Source organism: Schistocerca cancellata, chromosome 3 (genome assembly GCF_023864275.1).
Source record: "Schistocerca cancellata isolate TAMUIC-IGC-003103 chromosome 3, iqSchCanc2.1, whole genome shotgun sequence".
NCBI lineage: Eukaryota > Metazoa > Arthropoda > Insecta > Orthoptera > Acrididae > Schistocerca > Schistocerca cancellata.
The window spans coordinates 855,450,281-855,473,429 of record NC_064628.1 but is presented as its reverse complement, the minus strand read 5'-3'; the positions used below and the strand labels follow the sequence as shown (position 1 = coordinate 855,473,429).

The window sequence follows — 23,149 nt, the reverse complement described above, 5'->3', positions numbered from 1 at the left end:
CATTTATTTTCAAAATGACGAAAGATGAATGATACTTGGTTTGTGTGTGTGTGTGTGTGTGTGTGTGTGTGTGTGTGTGAATAGGGGGGGGGGGAGACTAGAGAGGGAAGGGAAGATGTTAGAATGAATGACGAAGGAGTTCGTGGTGCATGGCAAGTGTTACCCACACCTCCCTCTCAGATACGAAAGCTAACTATCTGCAGTGAGGGCAGACACTTGTAACAAGGCACAATTCCCTGGCATTATTACTGTCCATTGTACAATTCCTTGACGTGAACACTGCAGATCCATTTCAAATCAACCAAGTTAAAATGTGTGCACTGTTGTTACTGTTCGATTGATTGCTGCGCTCCTACTTCTGAATGGTCGGAAATTGGAAGACTTCAGACTGTTAATGATTTGCATCGGACTTCAGACACTAACAGTAATGCGCTGGCCATTAAAATTCCTACACTACGAAGATGACGTGCTACAGAAGCAAAATTTAACCGACAGGAAGAAGATTCTACGATATGCAAATCATTAGCTTTTCAGAGCATTCACACAAGGTTAGCGCCGGTGGCGACACCTACAACGTGCTGACATGAGTTGACCGGCGTTGCCTAGTGACACGTTGTGAAACCTCGTGTAAGGAGGAGAAATGCGTATCATCACGTTTCCGACTTTGATAAAGGTCGGATTGTAGCCTATCGCGATTGCGGTTTATCGTATCGCGACATTGCTGCTCGCCTTGGTCGAGATCCAATGACTGTTAGCAGAATATGGAATCGGTGGGTTCAGGAGGGTAATACGGAACAGCGTGCTGGATCCCAACGGCCTCGTATCACTAGCAGTCGAGATGGCAGGCATTTTATCGGCATGGCTGTAACGGATCGTGCAGTCACGTCTCGATCTCTGAGTCAACAGATAGTAACGTTTGCAAGACAACCATCTGCACGAACAGTTCGACGACGTTTGCAGCAGAATGGACTATGAGCTCGGAGACCATGCCTGCGATGGTGTACTCAACGACGAACCTGGCTGCACCAATGGCAAAACGTAATTTTTTCGGATGAATCCAGGTTCTGTTTACAGGAGCATGATGGTCACATCCGTGTTTGGCGACATCGCGGTGAACGCACTTTGGAAGCGTGTATTCGTCATCGCCATACTGGCGTATCATCCGGCGTGATGGTAGGGGGTGCCATTGGTTACTCGTCTCTGTCACCTCTTGTTCACATTGACGGCACTTTGAACGGTTACGTTACATTTCAGATGTATTACGCCCCGTAGCTCTACCCTTCATTCGATCCCTGCGAAACCTTACACTTCAATAGGATAATGCACGACCGCATGTATCAGGTCCTGTACGGGCCTTGCTGGATACAGAAAATGTTCGACTTCTGCCCTGGCCAGCACATTCTCTAGATCTCTCACCAACTGAAAACGTCTGGTCAATGGTGGCCGAGCAACTGGCTCGTCACAATACGCTAGTCAGTACTCTTGATGAACTGTGTTATCGTGTTGAAGCTGCATGGGCAGCTGTACTTCTACACACCATCCAAGCTCTGTTTGACTCAATGCCCAGGCGTATCAAGACCTTTATTACGGCCGGAGGTGGTTGTTCTGGGTACTGATTTCTCAGGATCTATTCACCCAAATCGCATGACAATGTAATCACATGTCAGTTCTAATTTAATACATTTTTCCAATGAATATCCGTTTATCATATGCATTTTTTCTTGTTGTAGCAATTTTAATGGCCAGTAGTGTAGTTGTAATACCAATAATAATAATAGCAATAATAACAGCGATTGTGGAATTACTGCTGTTATATCCTGTCAATTATTTCTTTTATGTCTTTGGAAGAGAGTAATGGTGCAGTTTCTGAACTACTGCAGGTCCTATCTATAGCTTCGAGAAGACGTTTTCTTCAGATAATTAGCATTTGTTACGTGTATGTCTCGCTTTTATCATCAGCGATGTACGGGACAGAGCGCAACGTATGTGTGTATTGGTCTATGTGAGGAACCTGTACCCTCCACCGTATTAATGCAGCTAATTGAGAAACAATAATTATTGATAATTTATATAGTCAGTATTACATTCTTACAAAATTGTGATAATAGTAACAATATTTTGCAAATGTTCACGCGAGGTAGCCGCGCATTCTGAGGCACCTTGTCACGGTCTGCGCGGCTCCCCCCGTCGGAGGTTCGAGTCCTCCCCAGGGCATTGATGTGTGCGTGTAAGTTAGTTTAAGTTAGATAAACTAGTGCGTAAGCCTAGGGGCCGATGGCCTCAGCAGTTTCGTTCCGTAAGACCTTACCACGAACTTCAAAAACTTTTGAAAATGATTTAGTTTCATGACTGAAACAGAATCGAATCGTTTTAGAAAATTTCATTTACCCCTCATGGGCAATTACCCTCATACTAACCTGGATCAGCTCTATAGAATGGGTACTTGAAATTACGCTTTAAGTATCATTTTGTTTGTAATGGGAAACAAAAACCGACACTTTTTGTCGACACTGGCATGAAAGGCGAGATGAGCGCTATTTGTTTTGAGTTGACCCCTGCTAAACAATGAAAAAATGATATTGGTGATATCTGCTTTCCCGGCCGGTTTGTTAGTTTACGAGACCAGAGCCGCTACTTCTCAACCGAGTAGCACCTCAGTTTGCCTCACAAGGGCTGCGTGCACCCCGCTTGCGAACAGCACTAGGCAGTGCTTATCTTCAGTGATCTGACGGGAAAAGGTATTACCATTGCGGCAAGGCCGTTGGCCCTGCACTGGTTTTCAGTCACTTGAAATATGTCTCCTATTGGTCAAAGAACAGTATGAATTATCAATGATATGCCCTATTTGTGTGTGTGTGTGTGTGTGTGTGTGTGTGTGTGTGTGTGTGTGTGTGTGTGTGTGTGTGTGTGTGCAGAAATTAGAGGAACGCCTTCAGTTGGAAACAGATCAGTAAATGTAACAGACCTATTTGTGTTCCAATTTGATTCTCGCCTCCACGTCCATTGTGCACTCCTCTTGTTGTTTGATTCCAACCTTTTGCTCCAGATCACAGGCTCCGATCCACCACATGAACCAAAATGGTAATGGTATTCACTCGATCTCACTGACGTATCGTTAAAAACCCCAAATATTTCTGTATGTGTAATTTCCTATTTTTGAAAATACATTAGAAATTAAACATTTTAAAATGTGTTTCCACGTTTCATTTCTGGTTCAGGAGAGAGTTGGTGGTGTTTTGAAAGGCAATGAATTTGTATACCGGTAATTGTTTTGAAGGCAAATTACCGAACAACATTACTCCCCGCCTTTGAGTAAGGACTACCACATTTAGCACATTTGACACAGTGTCATTCCCTTACGGTCTTCATTGTACCGGTAGATAGGACAGCTTGGCTGTGGAAGTGGAAGGGTAGCCCACAACATAGACAACAGTATTCACAATTACAACCACCCAAGCTTTAATGATCTTCCAGCAATAAAGGCTCTTAACAAATCTCAATTAAGCAGGGACATAAACTTGGTTACAAACATATGTTAACCTTCAACCAGTGAATATCCCCAATAATGAATTAGCAATCAATAAAACGTAGATAAAGGACTGCTTTACAAGAACGCTTAAATTAAGTAAAATCATGAAAGCTGAGTTACAAATTTTATGTTAAGCTTCAACAGGTGAATAACCCCAATAAAGAATTCTCATTTAAATAAAACAGATAGGAAAATGCCTTACCAAAATGCTTGAATTGTGTAAAATCATGAAAAGCTTAGTTACTACTTTTCTCACAAACTACTTAGGAATTTACAGCAAATAAACAAACCTGATCTGTTTAACCAGATGGTAACTGCCAAGTCCAAGCGGCCGAAGCCACTCAGAGCGGACGACCGCCCCAACGCTGGTCATCAACCGACATCGCCACGGCCCAGTGGCCACCGTGCTAAAACAGACTAACGTTTCGGTAAGCGACCGACTGCAACACAGGAGTAACAGTGACTGAAAGTCGGCGTACGCCTTACGAAACACGGCACACCCTGAAGCGGGAGCAGGCACAGCTGACTAGCGGCCACACAACCGCGAGCAAACAAATCTCCCGCCGCCCGTACTAACGCGGGAAATGATAGCGAGCGACAAGACGCCACGCGCAAAGCAGCAACCGTGCCTACCCCTCGACCACAGGATGTGCCCTGTCTCCTTGTCTATGGTAATACAATTTATAGCACACAAGAAACGATTTAATAATGGCATTTGTTCAACGCAAGATCAGTTAACAGTTAGGTGCAGTAAAGATTTACCAACGGATTTACCTTCAAACCAACTTCCGGACCACAGGCGGAAATTAGTAAACTTGGCATAAGTTTTCACCAAACCGATAAACAAGAAATCAAATTAAACAGCTGCCAAATTACTGTCAGGATACGCAAGCCCTTCAAGACCTTGCTATCTTACTCACAGTTATCATTAACGGCGAAACATACACAAATGAATGACAAGAAATTCACCATTGAAAGCAAAAAAACAACACACCACAAAGGTTAAACTAATTAATTTGCAGACGAGCCAGTCACTGAAAGCTCAGTTCCACAAGATTAGGACTAACCTCACTCGGCAGCAATACATTTGTGTGCGTGATAACTAGGTTGCCCAAACAGGACTCCAAAGCCCAAAACAACAGGTCACACGTTAGCTGTCTTGTTCTCGGATACTAGGCACCACCGGGCTAAGGTAATCGCGACGAAAAAAAATCTCTGAAATTACAGCTGCCTGCAGCAAAACAAATGAGTCAGGGTGCATGAACGTAAAGCACAAGCCACTGTTCCAGCCGGAGCGTAACCTTTTCAATGCACATACGGACAGAACAACACACGTGGGCATAAAGGGTGCAGCAGATGCGTACCAAGCAAACTATACTGCGCCAAAATACGTCCCACATAACGTCGACAAACCGGAGCACTGCTCCCGGAGCTGGTGTCTGCTCGCTGGACTGCCGCAACTCTCTGTCCCCCGGAAAGCGATGCTGACTGCCGCCTTGCTCAACGCTCCCTTCTCGGCCGTGCACAACAACTCTTCTCTTGTGGCCTCAGAGTGCGGCTGCAATGTCCGTTGTCCCCTGCTGTCCGCCCCAGACCCCCGTACTCGCCCTCACTCCCTCGTTAGGACCCGCTCCGACAGGAGGCGCTCGCGATCGCACATAGTGCCAACCTCGACCAGAGGAGTAATCGATAGCGTCTTGCGCCCGAGAGCCGCGCCACGGCTCATTCACATTATCATTCGCTTACAGTTCTACGAACTTGTACATTAAGACCATATTTGTGCAAAGTAAATAACAACATATTAAAGCAGCAATAGATTCATGAATGAAACAATGTGGATTTACACCATTTCAATTATGTTTTAATCCTGTAGAAAAATATTTATTTTCCATCACAGACCACTTCTTCATTTCTCACTCAGAGCCTCACAAAAGAAGTGAAGCAACGAAAAGGAACGAGGAAACGAATTGAAAATTCATGAGTTGAGGGCTTTGTGAACTTACTGCAGTGACTAAAAAACCGAGTCAAATTTTCAAAAATCCTGGAAGTGTTAACCCAATTAGCAGTATGGCGTTGCGCGCACTCAGTCCTGGATGCATGCATTGGTTCTACTGCCGTTGTATCCGAAGCAAGCTGACCAACATGTGTTGTAACTCGTCCTCTATCTCCTGGCCTGCCTTGGGGATGGATGGATGTGATGTCCTTAGGTTAGTTAGGTTTAAGTAGTTCTAAGTTCTAGGGGACTGATGACCTCAGAAGTTAAGTCCCATAGTGCTCAGAGCCATTTGAACCATTTATCTCCTGGATTCTGGCACGAGGGCAGAGTTGACATCCAAGCTTGCCCAACGTGTGTTCTGTCAGGCGGAGATTGGGTATCTCGTTGGCCATGGGAGTACCTCATCAACATGCTTGGTGCTTCACTTTGTCAGAAAATTAGGCAAATTTAACGTACTAGTAGTTTAAATCGTAACTGTCATTTCCACATAAAGTCTTTCACTGTTTAGTCCACATAGTAGGACTGACTGGTGTCTTCCGAAAGAGGTTCGTTACACTCTAGTCCTATCAGTAGAAAACAGCTGTGGAATGAATCCAGTGCACCTCACGAAACACAGGGGAGCGGCGAGCATCAGTAAACGATCATTCTCTCTGGTGTCCTGTGGCTGATTCTAGTTTTTTGACAGGCAATACAACAGTGTGCAAACCAAATTTCTCAAACGGTTTCTGGATTTTGTCCTAGATTACTAGTTGTATCCAGTGCTATAGTTTTCAGATTATGTTGTAAAATGCATTAATAATGAGGTTCTACGTATGTTACACAGTGTGCAAACCAAATTTCTCAAACGGTTTCTGGATTTTGTCCTAGCTTACTAGTTGTATCCAGTGCTATAGTTTTCAGATTATGTTGTAAAATGCATTAATAATGAGGTTCTACGTATGTTACACAGGGAAGGAGGGACATTCAGCAAGTGCCTGATGTACAACGGAAGCGCCCTGGACGGTGCTTCCGAGGTGCCCTGCCAGCACGGCTGGGAGTACGACGACACGTGGTACACTCAGACGGTGCCGTCAGAGATGAACTGGGTCTGCGACGACATGCACATCGTCAGTGACGTCATGTTCTATCCACAGAACATTGGAGCAGTCCTGGGACTGCTGTTAGGCTACATGGGTGACATGTAATTTAAAAAATCTTTCTGTTCTTATTACCTTTGTATTTTCTGTTACCATTTGGTGTTAAAGGATATGAACAATCTCTGTCTGTCAGTACAAGAATGGGTAGTGGCACTGCAGTCGCCAGTACACCAGAGCGCTACATATGACTGAGGGGAGCAGTGACCCATTTGGAGAGCTGGCATTCGCTGAGTTGAAAGCTCACAAACAACCAGCAGAAGTGAAAATTCCTGGCAGATTAAAACTGTGTGCCGGACCGAGACTCGAACTCTGGACCTTTGCCTTCCGGGGGCAAGTGCTCTACCCACTGAACTACCCAAGCACGACTCACGCCCTGTCCTCACAGCTTTACTTAAGCCAGTACCTCATCTCCTACCTTCCAAACTTTACAGAAGCTCTCCTGCGAACCTTGCAGAACTAGCACTCCTGAAAGAAAGGATATTGTGGAGACATGGCTTTGCCACAGCCTGGGTGGATGTCCTTGAGTGAAAATCTCATTCTGGAAACGTCCCCTAGGCTGTGGTTAATCCATGTCTCCACAATTTCCTTTCTTTCAGGAGTGATAGTTCTGCAACGATCGCAGGAGAGCTTCTGTACTCGTAAAGTTTGGAAGGTAGGAGACGAGGTACTGGCAGAAGTAAAGCTGTGAGGACGGGGCGTGAGTCATGCATGGGTAGCTCAGTTGGTAGAGCACTTGCCCGCAAAAGGCAAAGGGCCCGAGTTCGAGTCTCGCTCCGGCACACAGTTTTAATCTGCCAGGAAGTTTCATATCAGCGCACACTCTGCTGCAGAGTGAAAATCTCATTCTAGAACCAGCAGAAGTGGTCACCAGCTCTTCATGCAACCATGTGGCGGTAGGAATAATGCACAGTACGTCCATGAAATGCAGTTTACGTGTATGGAGGAACCTTTACTTGAAGGAAAACGACTTCCTACAAAGGAGAAGATGATTCCGTGAGGTCAGGCTGAAGCAGGTCTTATCTGAAAAATCGCCCCAGATGTCTCGCAAATGTTTTATGAGTGCGTGCATGGCGAGAACAGGGCCCCAGGGTGTCGCGTTATTTCTTCCTAGCCAGTGCTGAAATTTAACTCTCTGACTATACTTTTTCTTCGAATTCTTGTGGAGCAGCCACAATTGTATTTTGTAAATTTCAGTAGCCGCACAACAGCTGCTGAATCAAAAATATTTTTATTGCCTACACGACTGATTTCTGAACGCTAAAATTCTGCCATCTGGAGTAAAAGAAAGAAGAACGTTTTACCGATTGAGGTAGTCTCCCCCCCCCCCCTATTACCCCCTCCCCCCTTCTCCTCCAGCGTTGTCATGGAACGAAAATTTCGGTGACACAGCATGGGAACTGTTCACGGGATCCTTGGTCACCCATTTGCAATTCAGGTGCAGAACTTTACATTAATGACAAAACTGGTATGGGAGACGATATCAGTCAGTTTTTTTGTTGTACACAAGACGATGGAATTTTAGTGTTAAGTAGTAAACAACAAAAGTATTGTTGATCCAGTAACTGTTGTGTGCATCGTTCAACTTACATAATTTTGTATAAAATACATAATTGAACTATCAGAAACTTTTATATTAAACCCAAATATCTTCCAGGTTCAGTCTTGGACCATATTAATGGATACTACAAAAAGATACAAATAATTGTATGTAGTATTCAGAAAATGTTAACTGTTCTTTACAAAGAAGTGCAAAATAACATAAATACTTACAGGGTTAAAATGGTTGAAGCCACCATATTGCATTAGTCATTACTAAAAATCTGTAGTGCATGCCATCAATGTAAATTTATGACACAGGACTTTTGAAGCAAACACACAAATACTAAATGTACACAGAGCAGTATTGAAGAGAAGATCCGAACCGTAAATTTTACTTTATAAAAAATGTTGATAAGTTCATCAAAGATCTTTAAAAGAAAATTTTTGTAGTATGGTATAAAAATATCTCGATGACATGTTACTTGGTAATGTAGAGGACTAGACTATCTTTGGTGAACATATTAGGTATAGTTTCACATGTAAACAGAAAACGAAGTTTCTATCTCCAGGCATAAGATAACATAGATGTTAAAATGCGAGGTAGGAAACATTTTATAGCCCTAATGTTAAACAGTATCATATTCATTGCATATACGTAATGAAATGCATGAGTGTATAAACAAACGTCAATTATATCATAAACGTAATGGAAATCGCACCTATAACATTAAAACAAGCTACAATACGGTGCTCTTAAATGGGTTGAAATGTCACTCAGTGTTCATATGCATCCAAGTTATAGTAGTGAAACAATTACTGTCACATATCGACTATATTTAATGGAAATCTTCGTATGTTAATGAAGTTACTTTACAGTGCGTAACTAGAAGCTTAGTATATCAGTAGTGCTAGTATCATAATGAAGGGGAGGGAATAAATAACAACAGTGTAACCAACCATGTACTCAAATTGGGCTTAAAGGAATATTGACAACACATGTATATAGTAGTGGTAGCGATGAGTAACATTATTTAAACAATGTAAACCTTAAGGTAAAGGCATTAGGGACTCAACCATTGAGTGCACATTTTGCAAAGCATATAGAAAAATTCTGCTCATAATCAATTAAAGTGATTGCTAAACAAAATACGTACTTGCATATGTACACACTTAAACACATTAGCTCGAATGTAGATATCGAGTTACAGATGAATTATCTAATATATCAATACATATTGGTTATGTACATAACAGTATTTAACAACACAGTTTTAAGTGAAAAGAAATATGTGACCTGTTGTTCATTAAAATGAGAACTACATCTTGGAAGTACAAACGTACTTTAGTTGAGGACAACTTATTGACCAGAAGTCCATGTTAAATACTATAAAAGTTGAAAATAGCATTACTGAATGTTTAGCATATTCAGTGTAAAACAGCAGGACAGAAGTTACAAACATTTTATAAATCTTTATAATGAACAATTGTAATACACAGGATGTGGATAACTAACTATAATATTACTTATTTGTACTGCAACCACGTAGTGAAGAATCCAGGTGTTGGACTCCAGAAAAACTTTTCGGTCGGACGTACATTTGGAAAAGACTATGATTATATGGCACTAATTGGTGTGAAAATCCTAGAAGGTGTTGCAATTTGTGAACAACGTAAAAATTCGTTGGGTCTACGAGAAACATAGATCTGAAAATATCCGACTTTAGTGTAGTTTACATACTGTACAGCTACTTCTAGCAGTTGACTGGACCACTTTCATTTGGCTGCTTCACTACGTATTCAGCATTTGTCAGTTGAAATAATTCCTGCCGACTTCACTGTGTTGTTTCAATGACTCTTAACCACTTCACGCAGCGGGTACATCTTTCTCGCCATATTTGGCAGCAAAATATGTTATCTCTGGCGGTCCCCTCTCTGGATGACGTCATCGCTGCCATGTGCGGGGCGAGCAAGCCGTTTGCAAGTGCGGTATCCTTCGCTTATGGAATGGTGGGCTGCCACTGCCACACCTCGGCTTTGCACTGCACTCATGCGATTTAGCAACGTTAAAGCGGGTGAAATGAGGAACTCTCGGGAATTTTATTATGCTGTCCTTCGCGATCTTTATGACTATGCTCGAGACGTCCCACTGAGAGTTATGAATGTCATTACCTGACGGCGAAACTCCCGTAACTCAAAATACTGCAATTAGATGGTCTTCGTTTGCCATCCCAGCCACGTTCGGTTCTCCAGTATGAATTGGCGTCTGTGTATGATCTAATTGGGCTTCGAACGTTACCTCCAAGGAAGTGTCTCAGTACCATTCGTTCTGTAGGTGGTAGCGAGTGGTCATCCCAACCAGATATAATGCGTGAACTCTCTCAGTATTCTTCCGATCTCTACGCTGGAGTGGAATATGACGGAATATGGCCTGCTGATTTTACTTCCTCCTTGATAGTGTTGTTACGCCAACTCTCCATGAGGAGTTTTTGGCAGTTTTCACCGTGATTACGTTCATGACATTGCAATTCACTCTCCTTCCCGCACATTGCCGGGTTTGAATGTTCTTCCCGAAGAATTTTATGTTCGGATTTGGCCTCTAATAGGAGATACGATAACGTATATGGTGTATGAAATGGTGCAAGGGGTCTACATCCCACCCTCCATTAAGATCGGAAGAATTGTTTTAATTACCAAAAAGACGGGACGCTACTGAATTTTAGTCATAAAATAGTCGCACTGGAGATAAACAGCCGTCAGTCGATTTTGCTCGCTGGCGTGGTCGCGCGTTATCAAAGCTGTCTTCTGGGTCGTACTCGCTTGCTGAATGTCGTGATCTCGACTGCCTCCTCTGTCATTTTAACGGGAGGTCTACTTTCCATTGATTTTAATCGTGCGAGTGACGGGGTTAGTCAAGTTTTTCTGTAGCGAGTGTTGACAGCTGTTGGTTTTAATGATGCTGCACGGAGGATGTTCACGTCTCTAGTTACTGGCTTTCAGGCGTCTACTGATGTGAACGGTGGTCTTCCCGCCCCCCCCCCCTCCCCCCATAGAAGTGTGTCGAGGTGTAGTCCGCTATCTATTTCGTTACTCACGCTTCTTCTGAGGCCCATAGCTGCTCGACTGGATGGCAGGTCGTTATCGGGCGAAACGTTTATCGTTCGCGCGTGCGCCGTTGGCTTTATGGTGCTTCTTCCTACTCATGACGACATACCGATGCTCAAAGACTGTAGGATGCACAGCTTAACGACCGGAGACACTGATTACTCAGTGTGCGGGGATCTGACGCGGTTGAGATTCCATGGGCTTTTGCGGTCGCCCGCCATCGATCGTTGGGTATTGTTATCGATTGTTGTCCGATGAAGATTGGTGGGTTAAACTGGACATCCGTCACGGACTGGATTCAACGAGCGATCCTTAATCACTCGCGTCGCTCTCTCTCGTTACTTCATAACTTTCAGTCCTTGGAAACTTACGTGTTGTGCAAATCTTATTTTGTTGCCCAAATTTGTGCCTTTCCTGCGATGATGTCCCGAAAGTTACATCGATTATCTAGCACGTTTATCTGGTGAAACCCTATTTTTCTAGTGCGCTATCCGGCTATGGCGCGACCCCTGTTGGAGGGAGATTTTGGCCTCCCTGATGTGTTCAGGATAAGGCTTCTGATTTACTTCTTCGGCGCACTACTTTAAAGTGTCTTTGCGTCCCCCAGTGACTTATAGCTCGCCTTTTTGCCTGTCTCCGACCCAAGAGCTTAACCCCGCCAATAGATGTTGGTAGGATAAATAATAAATTAAGGCATATTCGTGAACTTTTTTTTATGTCAGTTACTTCAGGATTGAGCGGTTCTAGGCGCTTCAGTCTGGAACCGCGCGACCGCTACGGTCGCAGGTTCGAATCCTGCCTAGGGCATAGATGTGTGTGATGACCTTATGTTAGTTAGGTTTAAGTAGTTCTAAGGGACTGATGATCTCACCTGTTGAGTCCTATAGTGCTCAGAGCCATTTGAACCCAACCTGATCTCTCTGTAAAAATGCTAGTATACCGCTGTACGTTTCCAAATCACGTTTCCTCTGTGGAGTCCCCATCACCAGACACAGAATGGGAGGTTGTTTGATCCAGTGTCAGCCTACCCCTGTGTTATCGTGGTACCAAGTCGTTCATAACCCTGTCTCCATCAACGTTTGACTTTTTCGTATTGGACTGATGCAGTTGTTGCCATGAAAAAAATACATTTATGTCACCGCTTGGTCGCATGTGAACACAGTTATTGCAGTTGGCTCCGCCGACAGTTGGCATTTCTTGCCAGGAGGACGGAAGCGACAATCTCCACTGACATTCTCCTGCGTCCCGATTCAAACTTGTTCCCCAGAACAGAGAACAATACAGTTGTGTAGCATATCGGGCTCTATGTTCATTACGTGATGGGGAGCGGTTATGACCCGGAACCTTGTGCCTTTTTCCAGTATATGGTTTCTGCCCAAGGGATAGGTTGCCACACTGTCGTCCACTTTTTGCGAATATGCTGTATCTCGTCTTTAGTCGTCAAGGAGTTGGATGATGTGTAGAAATCCTTTACTATTGGAATGTTTCATTCCTGTTACCTTGTTTTTGGTAAAATTGACAAAAAAAGACGTGAGTTAACCGGTCGTCGTGGAATTCTCATTACCGTCCCCTTCAGGATGTATCTTTCCACAGTTTATTTAATTTTTGTGGCTCTGTTAGACTTTTTGTTGTTTAAGTAATGGAAAAATAAGTTGTTGCACGGTAAGACTAAAATTGATACACTTTTTTTCTTTTTAAGTGGTGGAAGCCATGTAAGATTTTGTCCCACCATGTTCCTTCCTTTTTAGAGTAGCAAGTAATTTCAGATAAATAAAAATAAAAGATAAATAAGAAAAAGGGCGGTACTATGTGATAGTCCAGCGCAGTGACAGTAGGGGGGGAGAAAGGTGGGGGGAGGCATCGTGGTTAGGCCACGGCCCGCCTTGTCTCCACCCAGCCTTAAGTTGCCCCTGTGTCCGTTCTTTCTTGCCGTTACAAGCAAAAAAAGAAAAAAAAATTAATATTGTCCAAGAACTGTAAGGTAGCAGCGTGTGGTGTGTTCCTAGTTCGCACCCCACCGGATCCAAAACTTCGCGTTTAATAATAAAAAAAATTAAGTAAGAGACAGAGGTTCTAATCCTGGTCAGGCACAAATTTTCAACTTTTCCCATTCATTTAAATGAATTCTTCCTGACAGCTAATGTCTAATTCCTTTGTGTCTTGATTCATAATGGCTGCAGGATCAAAATAACCGAAAGACGCGACACCAGATATACACCACTGGCCATTAAAATTGCCACACGAACGAAGATGACGTGCTACAGACGCGAAATTTAACCGACAGGAATAATGTGCTGTGATATGCAAATGATTAGCTTTTCAGAGCATTCACACAAGGTTGGCGCCGGTGGCGACACATACAACGTTCTGACATGAGGAAAGTTTCCAACCGATTTCTCATACACAAACAGCAGTTGACCGGCGTTGCCTGGTGAAACTTTGTTGTGATGTCTCCTGTAAGGAGGAAAAATGCGTACCATCACGTTTCCGACTTTGATAAAGGTCGGATTGTAGCCTATCGCGATTGCGGATTATCGTATCGCGACATTGCTGCTCGCGTTGGTCGAGATCCAATGACTGTTAGCAGAGTATGGAATCGGTGGGTTCAGGACGGTAATACGGAACGCCGTGCTGGATCCGAACAGCCGCGTATCACTAGCAGTCGAGATGACAGGCACCTTATCCGCATGGCTGTAACGGATCGTGCAGCCACGTCTCGATCCCTGAGTTAACAGATGGGGACGTTTGCAAGACAATAACCATCTGCACAAAAAGTTCGACGACGTTTGCAGCAGGATGGACTATCAGCTCGGAGACCATGGCTGCGGTTACCCTTGACGTTGCATTACAGACAGGAACGCCTGCGACGGTGTGCTCAACGACGAACCTGGGTGTGCGAATGGCAAAACGTCATCTTTTCGGATGAATCCAGGTTCTTTTTACAGCATCATGATGGTCGCATCCGTGTTTGACGACATCGTGGTGAACGCACATTGGAAGCGTGTCTTCGTCATCGCCATACTGGCGTATCACCCGGCGTGATGGTCTGGGATGCCACTGGTTTCACTTCTCGGTCACCTCTTGTTCTTATTGACGGCACTTTGAACAATGGACGTTACATTTCAGATGTGTTACGACCCATGGCTCTACCCTTCATGCGATCCGTGCGAAACCGTAAACTTCAGCAGGATAATGCACGGCCGCATGTTCCAGGTCCTGTACGGACCTTTCTGGATACAGAAAATGTTCGACTGCTGCCCTGGCCAGCACATTCTCCAGATCTCTCACCAATTGAAAACGTTTGGTCAATGGTGGCCGAGCAACTGGCTCGTCACAATACGCCAGTCACTACTCCTGATGAACTGTGGTGTCGTGTTGAAGCTGCATGGGCAGTTGTACCTGTACACGCCATCCAAGCTGTGTTTGAATCAATGCCCAGGATTATCAAGACCGTTATTACATCCAGAGGTAGTTGTTCTGGGTACTGATTTCTCAGGATCAATGCACCCAAATTGCGTGAAAATATAATCACATGGCAGTTCTAGTATGAATACTCGTTTATCATCTGCATTTCTTCTTGGTGTAGCAATTTTAATGACCAGTAGTGTATAATTACGGCGAGGATGGCAGCTAATGTCTTCAATTCCTTTGTGTCTTGACACATTTTACAGAAAAAAATCTGGGAAATGTTACATTTGTGAAGCAAGCGGATATACGCTGGTTGCAGGTACGGACGTCGCCCGCTGCAGTTGGCCTGCGTGGTGATGCACGTCGTCAGCAGGGTGGTGATGCTGTTCTCTCCGTCTCTGCTCCCGCTGTTTGTCGTGGCGGAGTCGCTGGTGGGGGGTGCTGGAGGCGTCATGCTGGAGTCGGCGGTATCTGTAGGTGAGTAGGGGGAAGCAATGTGTTGCAGCATCGCGAGAGCGAAGTTTAGAAAACCTTAAAAGTATTTGTCATGGAAAGAACGGGTAACTACTCCGACAGAGGGCTTCTCCTGTCTCTTTACTCTTTTCTTGCTTGATAACTTTTCTCGAGCTTGCATCCGGGTCACGTGGACATATGTCCAGGAGCTTTGAGCCAAGAATTACACTCATGCTCATAAATTAAGGATAATGCTGATACATGGTGAAACAACGCTCTGGTGGGCGGTTTGCGGGTTTAAATGACCTCGGGGTATGACCATGCCGGTTCATTTGACCTGCGGTCGGCGCTCGGTGACGCTGGCAGCAGTCCACATACGCAGAGGTATGTTGGTGCATTTCAGAGTCCGGTACAGCGAGTAACTGTGCAGACTTGTTCAGACGTCCAGAATGAGATTTTCACTCTGCAGCGTAGTGTGCGCTGATATGAAACTTCCTGGCAGATTAAAACTGTGTGCCCGACCGAGACTCGAACTCGGGGCCTTTGCCTTTCGCGGGCAAGTGCTCTACCAACTGAGCTACCGAAGCACGACTCACGCCCGGTACTCACAGCTTTACTTCTGCCAGTTCGAGTCTCGGTCGGGCACACAGTTTTAATCTGCCAGGAAGTTTTTGTTCAGACGTGTTAATGGTGTGTTGAAAATGGCTCGAAGAGCACATATTGATGACGTTATGAGGGTTAGAGTACTAGGGCGACTGGAGACTGATCAAACACAGCAGGTCGTATCACGGGTCCTCTGTTTGCCACAAAGTGTGATCTCAAGATTATGGCAACTATTCCAGCAGACAGGAAAGGTGTCCAGGCGCTACAGTACGGACGTCCACAGTGTACAACACCACAAGAAGACCGATATTTCACCTTCAGTGCCCACAGACGTCCACGCAGTACTGCAGGTAGCCTTGCTCGGGACCTTACCGCAGCCACCGGTACAGCTGTCTCCAGACACACAGTCTACAGACGACTGAACAGACATTGTTTATTCGCCCGGAGACCTGTAAGGTGCATTCCCCTGACCCCTGGTCACAGGAGGGACCGTAAAGCCTGGTGTCAAGAACAGAGTACTTGGTCACTGGAACAGTGGTCCCAGGTTATGTTCACGGACGTCCAGGTATAGTCTGAACAGTGATTCCCGCCGGGTTTTCATCTGGCGTGAACCAGGAACCAGATACCAACCCCTTAATGTCCTTGAAACGGACCTATATGGAGGTCGTGGTTTGATGGTGTGTGATGGGTTATGATCGATGCACATACACCCCTGCATGTCTTTGACAGAGGAACTGTAAGAGGTCAGGTGTATTGGGACGTCATTTTGCACCAGTATGTCCGCCTTTTCAGTGGTGCGTGCAGTGGGTCCCACCTACCTCCTGATGAATGATAACGCACGGCGCCACCGAGCTGCCACCGTGCAGGAGTACATCGGAACGGAAGATATCAGGCGAATGGAGCGGCCTGCCTGTTCTCCACACCTAAACCCCCTCTTGGTCGACCTATTGCTACACGTCTTAAAACCCCTAGGACTCTGCAGGAGCTCTGACAGACACTGGTGCAAGAATGGGAGGCTATACCCCAGCAGCTGCTCGACTACCTGATCCAGAGTATATCAACCTGTTGTGCGGCCTGTGTACTTGAGCACTGTGATCATATCCCATATTGATGTGGGGGTACATGCGCAGGAAACAGTGGCGTTTTGTAGCACACGTGTTTCCAAGCGGTTTTCTCAACTTATCACCAATACCGTGGACTTACAGATCTGTGTCGTGTGTGTTCCATATGTGCCTATGCTATTAGCGCCAGTTTTGTCTAGTGCCACGTTGTGTGGCACCGCATTCTGCAATTATCCTTAATTTATGAGCATGAGTGTAGTTGGCGAGGCACTGACTGTCGAGTGCATGCTGCTGCTGCCCTTATGTGGCCAAGCTACCTTCTGCGAAAACACTGCTACTCACTGCGGTGCCTTATTTGGTAATTTTATCGTTGCGAGCCCGCCTGAGCCTTCCAGTGGCTGTGTTCCAAGCTGTGTTCAGCTGCAGAGCTGAATGTTTATTAAGGGTGTTGTCAGTCTTTTATGACGCTACTCCAGAAACTACTGATCCGTTTAATGTCAGATGTCTTGTCGAATGCAATTCAGTGTACATCTTCTGTTTCCTGCTGTCTGTGATTTCTCGGGATACCGCAGGCGGTAGCCCTCTCGTGTTCCACAAGGCGCTGTTTAGTGGTACGCACAGTGTATCCGACGTAAGTGTGCCCACAACTAGACGGCATTGTATACACGCCTTGCGTTGGAAGGCTTACATTGTGTTTCAGAGGACTCATGAGCTGTCGAATTTTTGGCTGGAGCCCCGAAGACCGAAACGATTTTATGCGCCTTTAGGGAACCGGTTACTATTTCCTGTTACTGAGCTACAGAACGGCAAAAACCAAAGATTTTTCACTGCCTTTCAGGTGTCTTCTTGCTAATGTTTCTCCAGAAAGATGGCTTTGCAAATCTGTCGGTTAATGCAGCCGTTCTCCTTCAATACGTTGCGTACCTGGTTGAGCTCGTTTCACTGGTTACCAGCTCTTGATACGAGCTCCGCACAGTGTACCATTGTACTCAGTATAGAGCGTTTCTGCTTTGGGTGATGGTAGCTGGTACCTTTGAGATACCGGTCGGTGTGAGTGGTTTTCTTCACTCTCGCTTCTTACATTCGTTTTTATGTGTACTGTACAGATCACTGATATTTCTGCTCCATGTTTGATCTATCTCTAATAATGAACAATAGTCCACTTGTTTAATTTCATTATTCTGTCTTTACTTTTTCCCGCGATATCCAGTGTTACCATCCACTCTTTGTCAAAACTTCTACCGTTTTGATTCTTCTTTCGTTTCTGATGTTACGGTCCCAGTCGTGCTTGCACGCAAGGTGAGTCCCAGCACTACATAAAAATCTTCAGACACAGATCATCGCTTCTGGCGAGTGTGTGGACGTAAATTAATCTGTAACACAATCAGCCCTTATTGCAACTGCCTTGCACCTGCACTGTAAGAAAAGTACCTTCACACCAGCCCAGATAATTGTAGCGCGAAATGTTCAATCACTGGTACGTTCTGTTGATGAAACCGTTCAATGCGGACCAGACTCTTCGATATCAGGCTACAACAGCGCATTGTTCACGCTTGTCTTTGGTTTTGTTTCTGGCAGAATCATCAATGTAAGCCATCAAATAGGCTGTTTCCATCATAATGATAACAGTTGTAAGGTAACATATTGTTTCACTCGTGATAAAGGTTGTTGTTGTTGTGGTCTTCAGTCCTGAGACTGGTTTGATGCAGCTCTCCATGCTACTCTATCCTGTGCAAGCTTCTTCATCTCCCAGTACCAACTGCAACCTACATCCTTCAGAATCTGCTTAGTGTATTCATCTCTTGGTCTCCCCCGACGATTTTTACCCTCCACGCTGCCCCCCAATACTAAATTGGTGATCCCTTGATGCCTCAGAACATGTCCTACCAACCGATCCCTTCTTCTGGTCAAGTTGTGCCACAAACTTCTCTTCTCCCCAATCCTATTCAATACTTCCTCATTATTTATGTGATCTACCCATCTAATCTTCAGCATTCTTCTGTAGCACCACATTTCGAAAGATTCTATTCTCTTCTTGTCCAAACTATTTACTGTCCATGTTTCACTTCCATACATGGCTACACTCCATACAAATACTTTCAGAAATGACTTCCTGACACTTAAATCTATACTCGATGTTAACAAATTTCTCTTCTTCAGAAACGCTTTCCTTGCCATTGCCAGTCTACATTTTATATCCTCTCTACTTCGACCATCATCAGTTATTTTGCTCCCCAAATAGCAAAACTCCTTTACTACTTTAAGTGTCTCATTTCCTAATCTAATTCCCTCAGCATCACCCGACTTAACTCCACTACATTCCATTATCCTCGTTTTGCTTTTGTTGATGTTCATCTTATATCCTCCCTTCAAGATACCATCCATTCCGTTCAACTGCTCTTCCAAGTCCTTTGTTGTCTCTGACAGAATTACAATGTCATCGGCGAACCTCAATGTTTTAATTTCTTCTCCATGGATTTTGATACCTACTCCGAAATTTATTTTTGTTTCCTTTACTGCTTGCTCAATATACAGATTGAATAACATCGGGGAGAGGCTACAACCCTGTCTTACTCCCTTCCCCACCGCTGCTTCCCTTTCATGTCCCTCGACTCTTATAACTGCCATCTGGTTTCTGTACAAACTGTAAATAGCCTTTCGCTCCCTGTATTTTACCCCTGCCACCTTTAGAATTTGAAAGAGAGTATTCCAGTCAACATTGTCAAAAGCTTTCTCTAAGTCTACAAATGCTAGAAACGTAGGTTTGCCTTTCCTTAATCTTTCTTCTAAGATAAGTCGTAAGGTCAGTATTGCCTCACGTGTTCCAGTATTTCCACGGAATCCAAACTGATCTTCCCCGAGGTTGGCTTCTACTAGTTTTTCCATTTGTCTGTAAAGAATTCGTGTTAGTATTTTGCAGCTGTGGCTTATTAAACTGATTGTTCGGTAATTTTCACATCTGTCAACACCTGCTTTCTTTGGGATTGGAATTATTATATTCTTCTTGAAGTCTGAGGGTATTTCGCCTGTCTCATACATCTTGCTCACCAGATGGTAGAGTTTTGTCAGGACTGGCTCTCCCAAGGCCGTCAGTAGTTCCAATGGAATGTTGTCTACTCCGGGGGCCTTGTTTCGACTGAGGTCTTTCAGTGCTCTGTCAAACTCTTCACGCAGTGATAAAGGTACAAGTACTAAACTGCCGTGCATGTGTTGTTCTAATGTGTTGCAGTGTCCTTCAATATGCATGCGTGTCTGGTGCAACTCACACTGCAGCGGTGGTCAGCAGTACGAAATGTGGAACCATATTCGCATTTGCGAATATGACTAAACTATGTCTCCATTGTGCATTGGGGACAACGCTCATGTGGCCCAGACGGTCGAGGCGACCGCCAGCTTAAAGTGAGAGATCCGCGTTCGAGTACCGGCACGACACAAGTTTTCATTGTCACCAATGCACACCGCACCTATTCGCAAATGCAGATATGATATGAGTCGCTGAAAGCCAAAGTGGTAGAATTCAATTTTTCGCACGTTACGATGGAGCTGAATACCTGAGAAGGAATACGCTGTGTTTTAATCTCCGTAACTGCGATTTATTTATGAAACATAAATATGATGTCATACAATTAATGTGAGTTTGCACTTTTTGCTCCCATTATGCACTTCTCTCTCAGAAATTCGGTTAAAATAATTGCATTATTGTTCTTAACCACCAGAATGTTACCTACTGAGTCTGTCTAATAGCTCAGCAATGTATCCTGTTTATTCTGTTTCACCGTATACACCATCTTCCTCTGCGAAAACGTCAACATGTCCAGGTTCAGATTCCTGAGCCGAACTTGCAGTTGTCAGTTGGTTGCACCGGACGGATGTACGGGAGGAATGTCACCATGTCTTTCCTTTTTTGCCTCGGTGTCATTGTTGAGACAGATGTGTATTATGGTTTATGCATTTAATGTGAGACATCACTGCGTGACTAGTGTGGGTTTTAACCTAGACTTCAACATGGAGTGCAAACTTCCCTTATAAATACAATTTCTACTTTAATAGCAACTGGACATTACAGATCTAAACAAAGAAAACATTGCTGATAGTTAGTGGCACTGTTACAATGCCTTTTCGATTTTAGAGCGGAAATAAACACGCAAAAAAATACACAACAACAAGACCATGTGGCCTCGCCGCTTCAGTTATACCACTGTTCCCACGAACGCACTTCACTATGGCGTGAGAGGAAGAATATGTTTGGAGATCTCAAGTGGCTCAATTGCGAGTTATCGTTACACCGCACCAAATTTCCGTGCATTATGCGTAAACTGCGTGGTGTAACTCAGAACTAATTTTATTTGTCTTAGACCACTCTGGTTCTCAGCGGTTCATATAAAGGTAGAAGTAGATACACATTTTGTGACAATTTTATTTATCTGCAAACACTGCTCGAAGAGCTCGATTTGTAACGTAAATAAATTTTTCTAAAATAAAGGGTGATGGTCGGCATGTCTACGACAATTCGAGCGGCCACTGTTGCTCACTCCATATTTTTATTACGGTTTTACGAAATCTTAACCACGTCCAGTCCAAAAGTCAAGTATCCTTAGTAATACGAAAACTAGTTGAGCTGGATATGTAGCACGCACAAACATACACACTGAAAGTGGCTAATTAGTTTATGTTGTAAGGTAAGGCACAGATATATTTAGTGGTATTTTGTCTCTGTGTGGTGATGTGAAGTTGAAGTCGTGATCGCCGGCCAGTTTGGCCGAGCGGTTCTAGGCGCTTCAGTCTGGAACCGCGCGACCGCTACGGTCGCAGGCTGTAATCCTGTCTCGGGCATGGATGTGTGTGATGTCCTTAGGTTAGTTAGGTTTAATTAGTTCTAAGTTCTAGGGGACTGATGACCTGAAATGTTAAGTACCATAGTGCTCAGAGCCATTTGAACCTAAGGACATCACATACATCCATGCCCGAGGGAGGATTCGAAGCTGCGACCGTAGCAGGAGCACGGTTCCGGATTCAAGCGCCTATAATCGACTCGGCCACAGCGGACGGCTGCCCACTGTTACTCAGTTGCTATTGAAGCTTTACTTTTCCGTGTGACATCCAACCAGAGATGTTTCCAGCTATCAGATGCTATAGAAGCTTTATATTTCTGCTTGATATCCAAAATATTACCTAAACTACAATTTTCGGTACAAAACGAAACCCTTAGGACATACATACAGACGGAATCGTGTCACCATGATGCCTCGTGATATACATTACATGATGAAAAGTATCCAGACACCCCTACGTAATGCGGAATTGACTACTAGATGTCACCAGAGGCGGGCCCCGCCAGTATAAAAGGAGTGTATAAGTAGTAGAGATGCATGAACAGCAACTGGGTGCGTCACGAGAGCTCAGTGACTATGAACGTGGACTAGCTGTCGGATGTCACCTGAATAACAAATCCATCGGGGACATGCCAACCCTCCTACAGCTGCGAGTCGACTGTTGGCTATCTGGATGTGAACCGCAGTCGCGAAGCCACAGCTAGAGCTAAAGCATGTGGTAGGCAGACGATACGTATCAGACCACACGTACTGATGGGAAGGTACCTTCGAACATTGCGGAGGGTGGTTGTCAGAAAACCGAATGAAATCAGTGCAAAGAATCATTCTTCAGTCCCAAAGTGCTGCCAGCAGTCCCACTAACACAATTACTCTCCGTAGGGTGTAAAATAGAATGCAATGTAGTGGTCGAGCTGCTTTTCCGAAGCCACACACATCTGTACTAACACGGGGAGGCCACAACGTTTGGAACGTGGATTTACTCTAAACTTCGTACACTCGTAGTACTCCACGAGGACAACAAAATGTGTAAGCAGTAGCGAGTACTCCTCAAGCGTTATTGAGAAAATCGCAAGATAATTTCAGTCGTCCAATATATACCTGTGAGTGCCCATTTTTACCATGAAGCGGCGGTAGCCGTCGATGTAGGCGTAATCATCAGAGACCAAACAGATGTGACACAGCTAGAGATGGTACTTGCAAAATACTGTTCCGCATCGGTTGCGAGGGTAAATAAAAACAAAAGTAAATTTCTAAATATAAAGCGGCTTGCTAACTTGCCCATTGAGTGGGCGAACCATGTTAATGAACACAAAGCTCTTGGAATGGCATTGACAACTCACCTTTTAAAAATGATAGCAATAAATTGGCAGGAGGTGGCAAGAAAAATCAAGGGAGCTTTGATTGAAAAGTGTCAACGTAGCATAGACCAGTTCCAGAGGATACTGTTTATCAACACATATTTTATCCAAGGTCTACTACATAGCACAGGT

General features: G+C 44.4%; 1 protein-coding gene across 1 annotated transcript in view; it reads left to right on the top strand.

Annotated features, from left to right (window-relative positions):
• LOC126176609 (solute carrier family 22 member 7-like) overlaps positions 1-23,149 on the top strand; it is a 726,639-nt gene that overhangs the window by 581,907 nt on the left and 121,583 nt on the right. Inside the window, exons 3-4 of the mRNA XM_049923769.1 lie at positions 6,475-6,705; positions 15,030-15,187. Coding sequence (XP_049779726.1) covers positions 6,475-6,705; positions 15,030-15,187 — 389 coding nt within the window. The remainder of the gene's footprint in view (positions 1-6,474; positions 6,706-15,029; positions 15,188-23,149) is intronic.